The following is a 19,174-nucleotide window of genomic DNA, read 5'->3' as shown; positions in this document are numbered from 1 at the left end:
GGCCAAGGGCACACATGCAGCTAAAGAGGCCTAGAGAGCCCACATACAGCTCGAGATGAGGGGTCAAAGGCAGTTTTTTAGTCGTCTTTGTGTTCCACATCATGGGGCTATTGAGCATTGGGTCATTTCCAGCCACAACATGGGCCAATCTAAACATGGCCAATCTAAATTATGCTGACTTCCAGAGGCCTGTGGGGGCATTCTGGCAGATAGGGCATCCATGTGGGCCAATGTTCCCTAGGCATACCCTGGTTTCCCCAATCACCCCCCACCCCCATGTCAGGAGGCAGCAGGCAGGATGACATAGGAGCCGCTGTGGTAGTGCTACATCACCTGAGGATCCTCTTACTTGAGTGGTATCCTCAAGGGGTTGGATCTGCTGACTGTTAGGCACTTTGGCATTCATAGGGCAGTTTTTGTCCCTATGAGCCCGACTCTCCACCGCCTTGCACCTTGTGTAGCCATTTACTCCGTGTGCAGCCATTTATCAGACGAGATGCATTTTCCACTCACGTTACACAGGTGTAAATGGCTACATGAGATGCATGGCAGTGGAGAATTAGCCTCTCTGTAGAGAAAAGTGGCCTGTAGCGTGGGTTTGGCTATCTACAGCCATGTCAGAAAATGGTTGTCACGCATGGTTTGAGATTCATCTCTGAACACAGTAATAAGTAGCACAGTTCAAGACATAAGGCTAAATGGAGTTTCCCAGACACTTCAGTTTAAACACTGGATTAAATAAAACATGTTTATTAACTACAAAGAGAGCTTTTAAGTGAGTACAAGTAATGAGGCATAAAAGCCAGAAATGGTTACAAGATAAAGACAAAAATTCTACTAGTGTTTAACTTAAACTATGAACTTAAATTCAAAGCAAAGTTTTCTCATCAAATGCTTTCAACAGTCTTACTGAGCAAACTCCTTAGGTCAGAACCCCTTTTCCAATCCAACAAATGCATCCTTCATTGCTTCTGGTGGTGAATACAATAAGCAGGGATAGGGCATATCTTGGGGTGTTTGTCCCTCCTTTTTATAGTGTCAGTTCCTCTCTTGAAAACCATTTCCAGCTGAGATTAAGGAGATAAAAAGTCTATAGAGAAGGATGTTCCCTGCTGCTTTTTCCTCACCTGTTTGATGACTCTGTTTACTGCTTAAGTGCAATTAAGCAACACACACATTCCTTTGTTTGAGTCTGATCTTTTTGCCAACCTAAGTTTGGAACATGTGTTAATAACAACATACAGTGGTGTCTCATAACGTCACATACAGTGTTGCCACACACATTTTTCAAGACAATAATGACCAGCAAATTATGAGTTTTTAAATGAAACCTCACAAGGATGATTACAGTAGTGCATGGGGTGTGGACACAGGGGCATATTCTGTCACGGTCTATATCTGTCTATCATATTTATATAGGGGAGGCAGCAGGGACCTATGGATAAGATGTTGGGCTAGGAGTCAGGAAACCTAGATTCTATTCCTGGTATTGTCACTCAGTATGTGGTCTTGGGCAAGCTACAACTTCTCTGTGAAATGCGGATAATAATGCCTATCCATTTTTGTAATGGGCTTTGAAATCCTTTCTAGAAACTCCCACTGAACTCAGACAAGGGAAAAGCTCCTAATAAACTTTGGTATGACATAATGGATAAGAATATGGCTTTATTTCTACCTGAATGCGTTTTGTTTATATTCAAAGTTCTAATAATCCATCTTTCTTAGGTACCAACGAAATGTACAGGAAGTTAGGACTCTTGCGCTGCTAATAGACTGAAGTGGTAGAGACCATGTGCAGGGCTTATTTTAGGAGGTTTATGGTACAGCAGGCATGAAGTGCTGCAAGCTGGGAGACTTCACTGTCTTCCTGAAGCCAGAATGTCAAGAGGAGACAGGTGTATGTAAGCTTCTTAGCTCTCACCGGATCAGAGGCAGGGGAGAGCAAAATAGCTAAGTATGTTCAACAGGGATTTCCAGAGAGAGAAATGGTGGCCCAGTGCATTGGCAGGGGGGATTTTTAATACCAAATGCTCATAGTGAGCTGTTCAAATAACAATTTGGGGTCCTGTGTTCCACCAGCCTCCACGGAGGTGGCAGGCAAAGTCTGTTTGCACCTGTGAACCCCTGCACTTATATATGTCCAGGGGCATTTGGTGCATGGATCAGGTTACAGCATTTTAGCAACCTGTTTGTTCATGCAAATATCTGCATGCACAGCTGCAAAGTTTTGCATTGGCATATGACTGTATTAATGGAGTCAATAGACAAGGTGGTCCTGAGTGTCTTGGGGAATATGCATTAAATAAAGCTGCTTAGCTTTATGGGGCAGGGACTGTCTTTTATTTTACGGTTGTACAGCACCTAGCAAACTGGGGCCTGACTTGATTGAGGCATCTTGGTGCTACTGCGGTGTATATATTAAATAAAATATTTGATTGTACATCAAGGAAAGTAATTTCTCCATGCTTTTGTTTTGCCTGCAGAATGCAGATTTGGTGTGAAAAGCATTTGAATAAGTATATATGCATATCTATGGTTTAGAGAAATAATGGCTGTAGTTTAAGGTGTTGGGAACATCTCTCCCTTTCCTGCAGTGGCAGTAGCAGCTCAGAAAAGCCCTTTGTTTGCAAGGAGGCCCCAGAGAAGATGTTTGTATGCAAGATTTCCAAAATAGTTCTTTAGTCATTTATAATGGGATGGAGGCTAAGGGATGTTCCCTGCCCCAAAGATTTTACATTGTAAAGGTCCAGTACTCCTGGTGGCTGGAGATCCTCAAGGCCAATTGTTTTCAATAAGATCTGAGCATGCTCAGCACCTCACAAGGATCTTACGTGGCTCAGAAACCACGGCTGTGGTAGGGTGGGTGGAGCTGGGCTCAGCCCATATCCTGGAAACATTATGGGTCCCTAAACTCAGAAATAGCTGGAATATCTCTGGAGAGCACACGTTGGAGTAGCTGCTGCAACATCCTTAGAAAGGTGTGTGTGGCCGTGGCCGTCTCCTGCCACTTCTCTGGCTTTGGTCTGTCAGCTTGTGCAGGAGGCTAGCTACCTCTGCTGGTAGTGCTCTAGGTGCTCAGTGAGAATGCAGACTTAAACAGCCGCTGTTCCTTGTACAATGTGTACAGAAGAGCTCTTGGTAGATTCTCCCAATCCTGTGAACCTGTGCAGGGCCTGGCCCTACATTAGGCAGAGCACTGAGCAGTAGATCAAGTAGGGCGGGGTCCTGTTTTCCACCTTCAAACCCATCTCCAGAGTCAAGAGTTATTCTGTATGTTCCACACAATGCAAGTATTACGGCAAAGGGACCAATGACCAGAACTGCTGTGATTGTGTGTTGCACTAACATTATTGTGAAAAACAGTGAGCAAGCAGCAAGACAAGGCAGGGAAATTCACTCTCAGGGCTATGGCATGGTCTGATATCGCTTATTCTTCATGATGATTATTCTCCTGTGGAAGAACCTCCTCATCAGTAGGGTAGGATTTTCTCTGCCAGTTCCTTCATTTGGTGCTTTATTCCCTCCCTCATTTTAGCACATGGAAGATGAAGTCCTACCAAAAGCTGGCAACAGACCTCCCACAGCCTACAGAATCCTATGCTGAAGAAGAGAGCATTGATGGGAAGCCACCCTGCCTTCGGAAGTTGTCCACTTGGTGGCTGGGTGTTGGCCTGCTGATGATGGTAGCCGTCTTGCTGAGTGGAGTCACCATGTGGATGCTCAGACAGGTGTCTGGGAGCCAGCATGAACAGACGCCCCTGGAGAAATGCAGCGCTGTCCCTGAGCCTCTCCGCTTTGACTGCTACCCTGAGAGGAACATGGTGGTGACAAAAGAGCTCTGTGAGAGCAGGGGGTGCTGCTTTATTGAACGTGACCAGCCTTTGAGGAGCAGAAGTGGGGTGCCCTGGTGCTTTTACCCCCCTGACTTCCCCAGCTACACCCTGGAGAGCCTGAACCAGACTGAGCTGGGAATGGTGGGTTTGCTGAGGAGGAAGGTGAAGGCCTATTATCCCAGAGACATTGAGAGGCTGCAGCTGAGCGTGGAGTTTGAAACAGACACTCGGTTGCACATCAAGGTGAGCTGCCTTCTCTGGTCTATGTCCCTTCCCGTCAAGGCCTCCATGCCTAGAAGGGTCCCAAGTAGGGCCTCTCAGTCCGGCTAACTAAATCCCCTGGTCTCTGCTGGCTGACACTAGCCCCTGACCAGCAGTAGAACCCATCTCATGTCTCAGTCTAGGGTTCCATCATGTCAAGCCAGACACGGCAGCCATATCCCCCTGGCACTAGCTGTTGCTGTCATGTTGCTGAGTTTAGCTTGTTGTCAGGTCACCCCTCTGAGCCAATTAAACACTCCTTTGCCTCCTGCTTTGCTGTTTTTAAGACATGTTTTCTCCCTTTTGTAGATCACGGATTCCACAAGCCCTCGATTTGAAGTCCCCCTGGAGGTTCCTCAGGCAATGAAGAGAGCAGAGAATCCCGTATACAGCCTGGAGTTCTCCAAGGAGCCTTTTGGCCTGCTGCTGAGGCGCAGAGCCTCTGGCGCTGTGCTGTAAGAGTTCACCCTCCTCTTCTCTCTCTCCGACTTCAGCGGCTGACCCCAGCTGTTAGCTCCACCTGTGGGGGCACCACAGAGCTGAAGCTAGGAGGGAGGAGGGAACTGTTTCTCTCCTCTCCTAAGCCCAAGTCTCCTACCTGCTTGGCTTATTCACCTGGGTTTGGGCGGGAAGAGCATGAGCTTTGCTGTGTCAGCATGCCCTGTAGGCTGGGGGAGACAGCTGTTCTCCCTCTTCCTCCTTCCTCAAGAACTGAGGTTTCAGATACTGTGGGGATAGGCACTGCATAAGAACCTAGAGAGGAGCACATGACTTCCTGGGCCTGGGTAGAAAGAATGCAGGGTTGACTCTGGGAACTTGGTCAATGTGGTCTTGATGTGGCTTGGCACGGAGAGGAGAAGAGTCTGTTCTTCTGCATTTACAATGTGCTTATTTGCGTAATGTGTTAATGACGTAGTGATTGTCCGGTGCCTTCCAAATGCAAAGTATTGTGTGAGTGCTAAGTGGTATTGTTTTTACGCTGCATACCAGATGGCGTGTGGGGTGCAAGTTTGGACTGGGGCCAGATACTCCGGGGAAGAAATCAGTGGGAGGGCTGTAAATTACACACACACACACACACTTACACACACACACACACACACACACACACACACTTACACACACACACACACACACACACACACACACACACACACACAATTTGCTGGGGGAAGGGCCAGATGCTGTCCTGGTGTAAGTATGTACAGATCCATTCAGTGGCATTGTGCCCACACCCTTAAGCATGTAGCCAGTTCTACTAGGACGAGGCATGTAGAGAAGAGCTCTTTGCTTTGCTCTTCACCTCAGATGCACCACCTTTTCCTTATTTTACTGTTGTTTAAAACTTTGTGCGTTTGCTAACCCGGTCCTCTTGGGAGTAGTTTGCTGGTGGTTAGACAATCAGGAAACCTCACTCCTGTGTTGTTTCTGTTGCTTAGAGGGTTAAATATAATTTCTGAGGAGACTTTCGTTGGCACCTTGACTTGAAACCTAACCTCTGGATCAGACTGAGTCATGCTGACCTTTGGGCCAGGTTGTTCCCTGGCTCTGCATTCGGCTGGGATAGGAGAGTTCACTCAAATTGCTGAGCCATGGAATTTGTATCACAGTCTAGGAGTCTGTGCGCCGGGGTGGGTGATCTCTAGTTTGTGCAGAAGTTTGAGATCCTGGAAGGAAGGTGCCATGATTGCTATTAGCAGCAGCAGAGGAGCAGACTGACATTGTTTTAATGATATTTGGCCTCTCTTGCTCTGTCCTTCCCTTGCTCCTGCTCTCTCCCTCACCCTGCTTCTTGCCCACTTTTGTATCTTCTCTCATTCCCCTCCCGCCACCCATCCAGGTTAAACACGACCGTGGCTCCCTTGATCTTCGCTGACCAGTTTCTCCAGATTTCGACCGTCCTCCCTTCCAAATTTCTCTATGGCCTTGGGGAGCATCGGAGCAGCTTCCTGCACAGCCTGGACTGGAGCACCCTGACGCTGTGGGCCCGGGATGTCCCTCCCACGGTACCATTGTCCCCTCGGTGATGTGTGCAGGGCCAGAGTCTTGTTATTTCAACTCCACTGTTGCCCGTCAAAGGTTCCCCTTAGTGTAACAGGCCCAACCTGCACAGCTGCCTTACGTACAAGAACTGCGTTTGCTTCCTTCATAGCCCTGCTCAGAACCCGGCATCAAGTTACTTCTGAGCAGACACACGACCCCTCTGTGCTCTGGTGTAGCGAGTCCCCTCCTGTGCTGGTTTGGCAGCCCATCCTCTCCCCTCTAGAGCAGATAACGCCCCTCTTCTGGGGATGGCTCTGTGCCACTCTGGTGCACAAAGACTTACTACTTTCCAGTTCCCTTGGTAGTGGGATGGGTGGAGTCTGACTACTGACAACTCCTTCAGCAGAGCTGGGTGAGTCTCTGAGGAAGACAGAGCTCTGATGAGTGTTTTAGACCCCGAGTAACAGTGAGATGTGGGTAGGCGAAGAATGTTATGGTGTCTGCTAGGTCTTTAACATCCAGAGGAAGCCGTCGGTACATGGGCGTCCCCCTGCCCCTCTCTGTGGTTAACGTGAAGGGTTAGAGGAAGGCCGTGCTGGGATATGAAATCTTCCTTATCTTTGATCAGGTTCAAAGGTGACCTCTCCATTCAGCAGCAGAGGATTCTTGAATCCCACAGGCTATTGAAGCATCTCACCAGCTTAGTCTGGGGTCTGTGTTAATAGACACTCCCCATCTGAGCAGAGTTCCTTTTGGTGTGGGACACAGGCCGTTGAGGATGGAGCTGAGACCCAGCAAACTTGGGTCACATAGGAAGGAAACATCTCTTCCCTTTGGGTTTCTCTCGCCCCGTTTTACCTTTGTGTCCTTCACTCCCCTCTAGCTCTGTTTAAAGATGACTGTGTCCCATACATGGATTTATTTAATCTGTTGCCATGGGCTAACATGGCAGCCATTTGTATCTTTGCTGCTTTGAGAGAAGTATGGTAGTTGTGCCTGGCTGCCCTACTTATGCATAATTCCCTTGCTTTAAGATGCCTTCGAGAAGGGCCCTTTGTAGCTCATCATGTCCCACTCCATCACTGATCCCTTGTGTTACTGGGTTTTTTTTGTTGTTCTCTGCTGAGAATGCACCAAGTCCCTTTGGCCTTCAGATGCAAACTTTGCAATGATCCTGGCTGCCCATTGCCCCTCTCTCTCCAGGCTGATCATGACCATCCTACATATTGGTGACCAGAACTGACATGCCTAGCCAAGATAGATCTAAATCACACTGAGCCAAGAGGGTCCAGAAGGCATCTGTCAACTGCTCCCCATGGCTCATAACTCTCCTTTCTTAGACACCTCCCTTGTTATCCATTCCGCCTTCCTTTGGGTGTCCCTAACATATTGAAAACAAGTCTCTTATCAGACAACTTCTGTTTGCAGGAGTCTTACAACCTCTATGGAGCTCACCCATTTTACCTGCTGATGGAGGAAGGAGGAGCTGCTCATGGTGTCTTCCTCCTGAATAGCAATACAATGGGTATGTGCTTTCTTATGCTGCATTGGGGTGGAGCTGGCGTTCAGGGCCTGACGAGGGAAGCCCCCCGCTTCATCAGCCTGCGTGCCCTGACGGTGGCATCTCATAGATTTTGGTGCTATTCCTAATCACTAGAAAAGGGGCCTGCTGGCTTTGGGAGCTGGAGCTGGCCGGGTGGGGAGACTGACCTGAGGTGGCAGTTCAGGAACTCGGGGCAAAGAGAAGCAGTAAAAGAGAAAGATGTGGTTTCGTGGCTCCTTTATTGAGCCAGACATCTGTTTCCTGGCTAAACTTAGGCTCTTTAGCAACTGTCGAGCGGTTTAACCACACAGGCAGCTGCTGAATTGTAGTCTGAAAAGCCAGCATCTCGTGCCCCTGGTCCAGCCTGTTCTCCTCTGATATATCTGCCCTTTAACTATGGAGAGTGTGACTTCTGGTGCAGCAGGGATATAAATCTGCTGGCTGCTTTTCTCACAGTTGTACCCTGCTGATGCCAGCTGTGGCTTCCACAGGGAGCTGCTATAAAGCAGCAGCCTGTCCATGCCAGCTGGGACTCCAGAACTGTGAGCATCCTCTCACTGATGGCATATTGGTACCAGCCAGGACTCCAGCAGGGTGAGCCTCCTGATGGTAGCGCCAGGCCAACAGCAAGGACACAGATACCAGGAGGTTCTTTACACCAGTGCCCTGTTAGTGTCATCTGGGACCCTGATGTCATGAGGCTCCTCGCGCCAGCGCCATGTTCGTTCCAGCTGTGTGCGTTTTATTGCAATAGAACTCCCAAGAATAACGGTGCAGGGAAGTGCTGTGAAAACACATCCGCTGTATCGGAGGTGTGAGAACTCACACACACAATGCACCCTTTCCAGCAAAGCCCTCAGTCCAGCAGAAACTCGCTCTCGCGTTCAGCTCTTCATTTATCATTCAGTTCTGTGGGCTCTGGAATGGTTCTACGCTACAGAGGCAGAAAGCACTATTGGGCTTAGTTCTGGAATGGAAACGGTGAGAACGCCACACTGGTCAGGTCTAGAAAACAGATGTTGTAATAATCCTTGGCACGTCTGTTGCATCTGAAATCCAGTGATACCAAATCACACTGCAGCCTTTAAGCCTTCAGAACCCCTGTGCAATACAGAGGTGCTATTACTCCCACTTTACGGATGGGGAATTGAGGCACAGGGCTATAGACTTATCTTTTTGCCTGTGGTCACATTTGTCTGTGGGAGAGCCATGATTTGAAGTCAGGACTTCTGACCCCGTTTCATGCTTTAGCCATTGGACCACAGTTTCATTGTCTCTATTCTGTCACTTTCCAAAGAGGTGGCTCTGCAGCCAGCTCCTGCCTTGACCTGGAGAACCATTGGAGGAGTTCTGGATTTTTACATCTTCTTGGGTCCTGATCCCAACATGGTCATCCAACAGTATCAGCAGGTGATAGGTAAATATCAGTACCCCAGCCATTCTCTGTGCATCTCACCCCCAAGACAGCCTGTTGAATAACCATTCCTTTGTATGCTTAGACATGCCCAGCATCTCCATCCCCTGCCATCACCCTCACATTTATACATTAGCACCTGCCTCACCAGATTCATCGTGATGTCCTCCGCCACCAGGGGTGTTGCCTCTTCCTCATCTCCACCAGATCCTCCCTCTCATTCAGAATTGCCCTAGTCATTACCGCCTCCACCAGGGTTGCCAAGTTCGTCATTGTCTCCATTCCAATTGTGTTGTTCCAGGTTTCCCTGCCATGCCACCTTTCTGGGGGCTGGGGTTCCATCTGTGCCGCTGGGGCTATGGGACAAGCAATGAAACCTGGCAGATTGTGAAAGCCATGAGGAATTATCAAATACCACAGGTAAAATAAATACCTGCCCTCCAGAGGAGGCTAGGCAGCTCCGCAGAAGCATTTCCACACCATGCAATTCTGCATGTCTTCTTTGCAGGATGCTCAGTGGAATGATATTGATTACATGGAAGGGTACCGGGACTTCACCTTTGATCCCGAGAAGTTTGACACCCTCCCGCAGTTGGTGGAAGACCTTCACAAGCATGGCCAGTACTACGTCATGATCCTGGTATACTGACTTCTCTGACCTTCTTCCTGAATGATATGCTTAGGCCTGTTTTTGTTTCTAAAACTTCAGGCAGGTGCAGCCAGAGTTGGCATGTGAGATGTGTTCAGCTGCTCCATGAGGTGTCCGGCTCCCCACCATATGAGTTGCTTCTGTCTATTTCAGTGATAAACATTTCGACACAGAGCCTCAGCTGGTGCTGATGCCAACAGAGCTGTGCTGATTTACACCAGCTGAGGATATAGCCCTTTGTTTTTTAGCATATGCCTTACCCTCTGAGCAGGTATGATGCTTGGCTTTGAGCAATATCCTGAAAGAGCATCAGGTACTTTTGTGACCACCTCTTTACTCCACCCCCTTATCCCTCTCTGCTTTGGCCTCACACAGGCCTCTGCTTGGGAGGAGTGGCTAGGACCTCTGCTGGAATCCATGAGCATGGCCTTTGGAATTTCCCCCTTTTCTGCAGGGGAGCTCTAGCGACAGGTCCAGCGTTATCCCGCTGCCTTCCTGTCTGCTCTGTGTGTAAACCTCCCAATGTCTCAATCACACAAGGAGAAACTGCTGCAGGTATCTGTCAATCAGTCTGATTCATGGGTTCTCAACCTTGGGGTTGTTCTCTGCCCCTCCTATACTGGTAAGTGGGAGACAGGTTCCATCTAGACCCCAGTTTGATGGAAGAGGGGGTCCTGGAATGGAAAAGGTTGAGAACCCCTGGTCTAACGGAGTGATTCCACTCGTTGCTGTTCCATTGGCCATATACTCAGCATTACTCACTCCCCCCCCCCCCCACCAAATCTATCTATAACCCAACCCTTGATCCTTGGAGAAGTGACACTTTATACAACATTCTTTCTCACAAGTGGAAATGCTGCAGCAAGTTTCTGTTCCTCTTGGTCAATTTGGCAGTAACATGTGAGCTTTAGTCAACCCTAGTTTGGTGGGCCAGGGCTCCCAGGACCAGTAAGCTGTTCTCTGAGTTACTCTGGGTATATTGGTGAGGCTTCATGGACACTGGGGGGAGAATGTAACCTGTTCCATATGTTTCCAGGATCCTGGAATCAGCAGCACTAATCCTCCTGGTTCTTACTGGCCTTACGATGAAGGCTTGAGACGTGGCATATTCATAAATACTACTCAGGGGCAAACACTGATTGGACAGGTAAGAGGGGGAGCAACTCGGATGAAATCCTGACCCGACAGAAATCTATGGGAGTTTTGCCATTGGCTTCAGTGAGACCAAGATTTCACCCCTAGAGTTGTTAAGGGGAAAATAATAAAAATAATGGTCAAGTGACCTTTCTGTCCTGTGTGCTTTGAGCCTGATTCTCTCCTTGTTCTCTGAAGTGCATTGACATCACTGGGAATTTCATTTCTGTAAAGAGGGCTGAATAGGCTGTGGGGGGAAAATACTGAGCCTGATTCTGATCTCACCCCCGTGTGACTCCAGAGTGACCTCTTGGGAATCAGTGGAGTCGCATGAACACAAGTGAAGTCAGAATCTGTTGTGTCGCCCTAGACTGTCAGTCTGCTTTTCTGAATTTCTCCCTGTTTCCGGAATGATGAAAAATTGCCCCTGGTGAGCAAATCTGTGGAGTTGCTCCATTTATTACCCACAATCCACTGTGATTTCTCATCCAACTCACCCCAGGCTTATAAATTATGGGCTCCTACGGCATACCTCTCAGTCTCTCTTAAATACTTTAAGGAAGTTTGAAAAGCACTGGGAAAAACAGATGATGGTTATGCTAAAAATTCCCCGGGGGTGTAAAGTGCTGTGAAATCCAGACCCTTCACTCACTCTGAGCATGGTGGTACTTTACACCTGGTTTGTGCTTGCTCTGCACATGTGTAAACAGTTACACAGGGTGCAAGGCAGGGAAGAATTGGGCCCCATATTTAAAAAAACACTGGTCCCATTGTTACTACTGGCACCTTAGAATATTCAAGCTGAACTGGAAAAATCAAATGGGCTTTTCAGCAGCAATGCTGCCCGTTCACCATCTGCGTTTTAAATTCCACCTTCTCTACAGGGGAGAAGGTGGAATTTCAAAAGTGGACCTGGCTAAGTCTCCAGCTCCAGCCACCAGTGGCAGATAGGAAGGTCAGTGGTGCGTTAACAGGTGGAGGGCGGCTGGACTGCCATCTTTGCAGGTGTACAATAGGCTGTGATTCCCTGAACTCGCTCTGTTCCTTGGTGCAGCTGGCCGATGAGAGGTTCACAGAATATGTTATTTTCTGGCCTTTCCATAGGTGTGGCCTGGCCTCACTGCTTTCCCTGACTTCTCCAACCCAGACACTTACCAGTGGTGGCTGGAGAATCTGAACCAGTTCCATACTCGTGTCCCCTTTGATGGGCTTTGGATCGTAAGTTCCTCCTTACTTCTGCTGGGTCTGAGGCTACAAAGGCAGGGGCTCTCCAAGATACTCCCTCGTGTTCCCCCCCAGCATAGAGTATGTCTCACTTATCCCTGAAGCTTTTGTACCTCTCTGAGTTCCTGTTTTTCCAGTTTCCTTGTCCTTGACAAGCTCTGTGTCCCAGAAGACACACACACACTGGGAGACACGTGTCATGTGCGTCCAGTGTAAGCTTTTACTATGCTGGATAAGAGGGCACTAGGCTGCATGTTGTTCCAGGTACTGAACATGCTGGAGTTTAACAGGTCAGGACCAACGATGCAGTTAGCTTCCCAAGTCCAGGGGTGGATTAGGACTCCATCTCTGAATGGCTCAAGAAGCAAGGACAGCCATGGAGCAGTCCCACTGGGTCCTTGTGGCTTTGGCCACATGGTTGGTCCCACGAGGTGTAGGTGAGCAGCGTCTGGTCTCTGAGAAGAGATCAGCTCCCAGCTTGATAATCACCAAAACCCTATGAATGAAATTTCAACTTGACTTTCTCTGTCTAGGACATGAATGAACCATCCGACTTCAAGGACGGGTCGGTGGATGGCTGTTCCCCAGGGGAACTTGATAACCCTCCCTACGTGCCTGGTAAGAAGGGAAAGAAAATATAGGCTGTGCTGGTGTACGCAGTGTAACTTCCTTTGGTGCCACTGGGAACTGGGCCTACTTACACCATGGCTTCATCTGACCCATAGGTTTTAGCCTCTGTATATGTATACAGGTGTGTAGATGTACATATTTGTGTGTGCTGTCTGTTCTCTGACATGCCTTTAGCCGGCATTCCCAGCACTCGGAGTTGTGCACATGGGCTCAGGTTTCAAACACAGGAACCTAACTGTGTATTCAGACACCTGCATGACCAGTTTTAGCCCTTAAGTGTTGACTAAGGAAGCTAACCATTGATATGCCTGCAGAGGGGGACAGCTGGCACGGGAACCATTACCAGCTCTGCTGGCTTTATGCCAGTGCGGAGTTCCTCACTGGCTGCTGATAGCCAGAATCCAGCCCCTTTGTACCATATGAGCAGCCTGGAGATCTGGCCCAGAGGCTACTGAATAGTGTGTGAGGCGCAGGTAGCTGTATCTGGGTGCAGGTGTTTGCTGGCTTCCGTGCTGCACAACACTTCTTCTCACAGCCTCTCTCCCTCCCCATCAGCCGTGCTGGGCGGGTCCCTCTCTGCAAAGACCGTGTGTGCCTCGGCGAAGCAGAGCACCTCCGTGCACTACAACCTCCACAACCTTTACGGGCTGATGGAAGCCAAAGCCACAGCTAGGTAATGGCCAGCGCTTGTTGGGCGTGCGTCGGCCTGCCGACTCCAGTGAACAGGTTCACACCTGGTGTCAATGAATGGCTCCACAGAACGGTGTCCGAGACGCCAGCGTGAGGCATCTCGCCCGCAGGGGGCCGGTCTCTCCCCAACGCACTGGCTCCAGGCTGGGGTTTGAGCGCCTGATCCGGGTTCCCTCGCCTTGCCAAGCTGTGCTTGGGTCTCAGAGCTGTGTTGGGTGTGGAGCAGGGGCTGGCTGCTGCCCCGAGTCACTGCACTGGCTATGCCCTTGGTTTTGAGTCTCACAGCTGCCCCAGCCTGGTCCCGGTGCCCAAGTCTCCTCCTTGTCTTCCAGCGCCTTGATCCAGATCCGAGGGAAACGCCCGCTTGTGATTTCTCGCTCCACCTTCCCCAGCCAGGGCAGGTACTCAGGACACTGGCTCGGTGACAACAGGAGCAAGTGGAAGGACATGTACTGGTCAGTCCCAGGTGAGTGGCTCTCCCGGCAACAGGCAGGCCTCTCACAGATACCAGCCTTCACCCGCTGGGGACAGCATCACCCTCCGAGACTGGCCTGTGTCCTGCCCTCTTCCCACGTGCTGGGCAGCGGCTCCTCCATTAAAGAGCCACGGGAAATTGCACCTTATTGCTGGCCTGTAATTGAGATGGGGCCTTTCCCTGTTACCATCTGGGAGGGCAGCCGAAGGTCTGGAGCCTGCTCCCAGCTCCAGGACTGGCTGCGATGGGAGCCAGCTGCCAGCTCGCAGGCATCGGGGCAGCTGTTTGGTCCTGTGGTGGGTGAGATGTAGCCCCCCTCCAGGCGTGTACGTGTCGCAGTCTGTACAAGGGAACAGCACGGGGCATCAGTCTGAGTGTTGTCCCGAGGAGGATCAGGGGAGATCCTCTCCAGGTGTCCCTGGCTGCTTCTGGACTCCATGCCGCTGTGTTTGCAGGGGTGCTGAGCTTCAATCTCTTTGGGATCCCGCTGGTTGGGGCGGACATCTGTGGGTTCTCAGGCACCACCTCGGAGGAGCTGTGCACCCGCTGGATGCAGCTTGGAGCCTTCTACCCCTTCGCCCGAAACCACAACACCCAGAATGAAAAGGTAACGGAGGCCCATCCCGAGGGACAGCAGCAGCCATAGGGGCCCAGGGCTGATGCAGTCCCCGGAGGGCGGCATTCAAATGGGGGAAGGGCCCAGAGCAGTATGGAGAGGTCACTGCTAGGAGGGGACGGGGGATGGTTGCTGCCGGGAGCGGACAAGGGGTGTTGGTCGTCCGTTCTCCACAGCTCTCTGGGAAGAGCCTGTTTGTCCGTCTGTCCTGCCTGTTGACACTCTGGTTGTCTGGCCTGCCCAGGCCCAGGATCCGGTGGCGTTCAGCTCGGTGGCGCGGACGGCCATGAAGGAGGTGCTGCTGACGCGCTACGCCCTGCTACCCTTCCTCTACACGCTCTTCCACCGGGCACACCTGCAGGGCCACACCGTCGCTCGAGCCTTGTTCTTTGAGTAAGAAACTCCTGTTACAGCTATGGATGGTTTCCTGCCCCATGGGCGATCCACAGCGGGGCACGGCCCCCCGACCCCTGGTGGGCATGCCTGCCTCCCTCCCCTCCCCCAGGGGAGCACAGCCCACCTCTCTTCCCCTGGCGGGCACCCTCTGACCTGTGAGCCCCTCCACTCCTTTCTGTGGGTGGGCCTGGCCCTGCCCTTCCGACCCATGAAAGCTGATGCCATGGATCTACAAGCAGGCACGAAGTCGCAGACCGTGGTGCCACTAATCTACAGGCAGGTGCCACCCCCGTTGGTGCTGACAGTGAGTGGAAAGTGACTGTGCAGTGGCTTGAATGCCGGTTTGGGGGCACTGGCTCAGTTCAGACTGCAGGGCCCAGAGGTCTGTGGCATCAGCAGCTCAGCTCTGAGGCACCCTCTTCCCACTGTAGGTTTCCACAGGACGTGATCACGTACTCGATTGACAAGCAGTTTTTGTGGGGGCAGAGCCTGTTGGTGACACCCGTGCTGGAGCCTGGAGTGGACTCTGTGATTGGCTACTTCCCCAGAGGGGTGTGGTACGATTACTACACGGTAAGGAGCAGTGCATGCTGGGAGGCAGGACAAGGTGGATTTGGGCCTTCCCCTACCCAAGGGGTCTGGAGACCCCAGCTGCAAAGGGCCCCTCACCTGACAGAGCACTGCAGCCCGTGAAAGCAACCAGGGTGCCGTCTGTGTCAGAAATCAGAGCAGGCGTGGGTCCCTGTGCCAGAGGGGATGGGGAGGGAGCGGGGCAGGAGTGGCCAGTGCACCTCCGACCTGCCCTGCCTGTCAGTCTGCTCTTCTCTGGGATGGGAGCTCACAATAGCCTCCTGTCCTGTCCTCTGGACTTGGCCATTGAGGAAAGCAGGAATAAGAAGGTCAGAGAAGGTCCTTCCCAGTCACCCACAGACCAGCAGGTGGGCACCACTGCCACCATCAGAGACTGCAGGAAAGGGTTTTGGCCACGGCCTCATTTCTGAGCATGCCCTCCTGCCCTGTGTGTGTCTGAGCCCCGGGCCGGTGCCCGTGGTCTGTGCTCTCCCTGCTCCGCATGCCTGTGTCTGTGCTTCCCTGGATTGGTGCCCATGCCCTGCGTGTGGTGGGTGTGGGGTGCGCCAGTGCACATGGCCCGTGCTGTGTACGAGTCCCAGGGCCTGTGGCCTGCTCTCCCCCCTGCTGCCTGTGTGTGGTGGATATGGGCCTGGCTGGTGCCCATGGCCTCAGGGGGTGGTTCTCCAGACCCATGGGCAGATGGCCTCTCCCTCTTAACCACCCTGCTGCCCACACCCCGTGTATCTGTCGCTGCCTCTGCAGGGCTCCTCTCTGAACAGCAGTGGGGAGAGCCTGAAGATGGCCGCTCCGCTGGACCACATCAACCTGCACATCCGGGAGGGCGCCATTCTCCCCACCCAGGTGAGACTGCTCCCACTGCTGCATCTGGAGCACAGGAATAACCCTCATCCCACACTCCAGATCCCTACATCTGGCTGCCTGCTGCCTGGCTCCGGGACACGTCAGTCGCTCACCCTGCCCAGGAGGTGCAGGACTGTCTGCAGCACCGGGAGGCTGCCCTGACCGGGCTGGTCTCCGTGCTGCAGCTGAGGAGGTGACGCTCCTCAGGGGTCTGGGTCAGGAGCTTTCCTGAGATGCCTCCCGTGGCACAAATGGGTGGGAGGGCTGGGGAAGGATCTGTGCTCTCTAGGTCATTGTCTTCACTCCGTGGTGTATTCACTGCCATGGCCTGCCCCATGCCCGGTCCTCCACACCTGGAGCCCTCAGCGGGGCGCCTGGTCTCAGCAGTTGGTCTCTTGAACCCCAGAAACCCGGGAGCACCAGCTGGGTGAGCAGCGGGAACCCCCTGCGCCTGATCGCGGCCCTGTCCCAGAATGCCAGCGCCTGGGGGGACCTCTTCTGGGATGACGGCGAGAGCCTGGACACTTTTGAGAGGGGTGACTACTCCTACCTGGTGTTCAACGTCACGCAGGTAGGGGGCCCCTGCCTCGGGGGTGGAATGTGCTGCCCTCCCACCCCCCAGAGCCACAGGCCTGCTCTGGCCCCAGACAGCTGGAGCTGCCTGGCCCATTGTGGGAGTGCAGATGGTACAGCATCCTCCTGCCTGAATGGGGCTATGCTGTGGACTCGGGTCTCTGGACCTGGCCAGCTGGGGGAGCTGGGATCAGGGCCTGTGGCTGGTGCCCTCTGCTGGAGAGTGCTGGGCTCAGTGTGCTTGGCTCAGTGCCCGGGGGCTGGGGGCCAGAGCAGCTGCAATTGCACACGTGGGGGCAGGGACTGTGTGATAGCCAGGCCGTGGCCAACAGGAGCAGTGGAGGGCTGGGGCTGCCCTTGGGCGTGGGGGCGGGTGCTGTAGCCGTGGCTACCGGTGCCCACATAGTCTGGGCACCAGCAGGCCCCACCTCTCGGCATCTCGCCTAGAATGTCTTCACCTCCACTGTCCTTCACGCCAATGTGGAAGCCACCTACATCACTGTGGATGTGCTGAGTGTCTATGGGGTCCGGGAGAAGCCCAGCAGAGTCACTGTCAACGGCAAAGAGAATCCCTTCTCCTACCTGGACAACCAGGTAACCCAGCCCCCGCCAGCGCCTGGTATATCCCTCCCCTGCCCAGCGATGACCGGCTCCTTCCCCTGTCAGTGCCCCATGTGCCCTCCCCTGCCCAGCGATGACCGGCTCCTTCCCCAAGCCACACGCTCTGCTCTGGCTCTGGCAGGGTCACGTCTCTCCTGCGGTCGTGAGTTTGTTGCTCTCAGGCTCTCTGCCTCTGGCTGTGCCGTGCAGAAGGGCAGGCACTCCAGCCTCCTCCTCTGCTGCCCATTGGCAGCTGGCCTCGCCCCGCTCTCCGAGCCCCTGGTCCGGGAGTAACCCAGAGCGCCTGGTGCTGCTCCCTGCGCTGCACTGGGCCTGTGCGCTGAGCGGAGGGAACTGGGAGATGGGAAGGGCTGTTAGTGGTTAGAGCAGGGCGGTGGGAGTCAGGACACCTGGGTTCCATTCCCATGCCCCGGGGGGATAGTGAGCTCAGCTCTTTGTTTGCACAGCACTTGGAGGTGCTCACTGAGTGGGCAGGTGCAAATGCTGAGGGTTGTTTTAGCCCATTGCCCTGCCCTGCTCTGCCCCTTAGTGCCAGTTTACTCTCCCCCCCCCGACCATCGTCTGTCACGTCATGGGGCAGCACGGAGCGTGCTCCAGCTGTGATGGGGGTGTGCGCCCGGCGCTGTGTGCTGCATGGGGCCCCCGCGTCCCACTTTGAGCTTGAGTTTCTCCCTCTACTGCAGGTTCTCACGGTGAGCGACCTCAACCTCAACCTCAGCCAGGGATTCTCCATCCGCTGGCTGTGACGGCCGCACGCGCCTGGGATGGCTGAGCTGGAGCTGGGCTCTGGAGGCTTCTCCGTCCGTCCGTGTGTCTGTGTGGGGGGTGGGGATAGAGGTGTGCTTCTGTGCATCCATGTGCATGCGCGCACATGCCAAGGCCCCAGCTGTGGGGTGCCGCTCTGGCTGGCTCTGTGTCCCAGCTCAGGGCTGCCTCCCTCCCACAGCGGTTTGGACATAGACTCTGGGTTCCACAGCTGCTTCGTGCCTGAGCCCAGCAGGGCTGCACAGCCTGCCTTTCCTGGCTCTCCCTGTCCTGCCTTCGCCTTTCCCCACGGGACTACTCCTGCAGGCCAGCGAGAGCCAAAAACTGCCCTGCCTATGCCCCTGCCCCCGAGCTCCGCCGAAGACGCTCTCTGCCTTGGCCCTGGATGCAGGGTTTATGTTTAAAGACTCGGCTGTCCCATGCTCTGGGGGGCTGGTGAGAGGCTCTGGTCAGCGATTCTGTTTGCCTGTCTCCCGACACCAGCACACTAAGGTCTCCTGTGCCCCGGCTTTCACACTCTGCTGGCACGGTGCATCCCTGAGGGCGTCAGCATGCTGGGGTAGGGGCGTGTGCTGTGCTGCACAACCGGCATGCTGGGTCAGCACTGACCTTTCTCCAGCCACTTGTCCCGGTGTCTGTCAGTACTGCAGCACACAGGGGGTGGGGAGGGAAGCACTGCTGGCAGTGCCAGCGTACACAGGGCTCCATGGGGGCCCTGGCTCTCCACCCCTCGGCCCACCAGACCCACATGGCACCGCGGGAGCAGCCTCAGCGCTAGCGACAGTAGTGGGATTTTCAGAAGGAAGCTGAGAGCCGTCCAGAGCCGGGTCTGGCTGTGATGTGGGTGTCAGGGCTGGGAGAGGTTAGGGAAAGGCCCCTGACTGCTCCTCATGGTGCTGCTCTGTCTGAGATGAATAAAGGCAAGTGGAGGTG

At 53.1% G+C, this 19,174-nt stretch overlaps 1 protein-coding gene across 4 annotated transcripts in view; it reads left to right on the top strand.

The window, feature by feature from the left end:
- Positions 1–19,174, top strand: part of LOC120373231 (lysosomal alpha-glucosidase-like) — a 26,608-nt gene extending 7,434 nt beyond the window's left edge. For 3 of the 4 annotated variants that reach the window (XM_039491360.1, XM_039491363.1, XM_039491361.1), the window contains exons 2-20: positions 3,536–4,076; positions 4,404–4,549; positions 5,935–6,100; positions 7,506–7,602; positions 8,918–9,037; positions 9,336–9,454; positions 9,543–9,674; positions 10,720–10,830; positions 11,922–12,035; positions 12,575–12,659; positions 13,227–13,344; positions 13,694–13,827; positions 14,292–14,443; positions 14,697–14,845; positions 15,280–15,421; positions 16,184–16,282; positions 16,689–16,853; positions 17,303–17,449; positions 18,160–19,174. In XM_039491360.1, the coding sequence (XP_039347294.1) occupies positions 3,546–4,076; positions 4,404–4,549; positions 5,935–6,100; positions 7,506–7,602; positions 8,918–9,037; positions 9,336–9,454; positions 9,543–9,674; positions 10,720–10,830; positions 11,922–12,035; positions 12,575–12,659; positions 13,227–13,344; positions 13,694–13,827; positions 14,292–14,443; positions 14,697–14,845; positions 15,280–15,421; positions 16,184–16,282; positions 16,689–16,853; positions 17,303–17,449; positions 18,160–18,222 (2,790 nt within the window). In that variant the 5' untranslated portion in view covers positions 3,536–3,545 and the 3' untranslated portion in view covers positions 18,223–19,174. Of the gene's footprint in view, positions 1–1,844; positions 1,955–3,535; positions 4,077–4,403; positions 4,550–5,934; positions 6,101–7,505; positions 7,603–8,917; positions 9,038–9,335; positions 9,455–9,542; positions 9,675–10,719; positions 10,831–11,921; positions 12,036–12,574; positions 12,660–13,226; positions 13,345–13,693; positions 13,828–14,291; positions 14,444–14,696; positions 14,846–15,279; positions 15,422–16,183; positions 16,283–16,688; positions 16,854–17,302; positions 17,450–18,159 lie in introns of those variants that run through there. The other variant, XM_039491362.1, reaches the window with a different exon arrangement.

The sequence above is a fragment of the Mauremys reevesii genome, linkage group 10, assembly GCF_016161935.1.
Source record: "Mauremys reevesii isolate NIE-2019 linkage group 10, ASM1616193v1, whole genome shotgun sequence".
In the NCBI taxonomy this organism is placed as follows: Eukaryota; Metazoa; Chordata; order Testudines; family Geoemydidae; genus Mauremys; species Mauremys reevesii.
The sequence above is the reverse complement of the archived record's forward strand: the minus strand, read 5'-3'. Positions and strand labels throughout refer to the sequence as shown.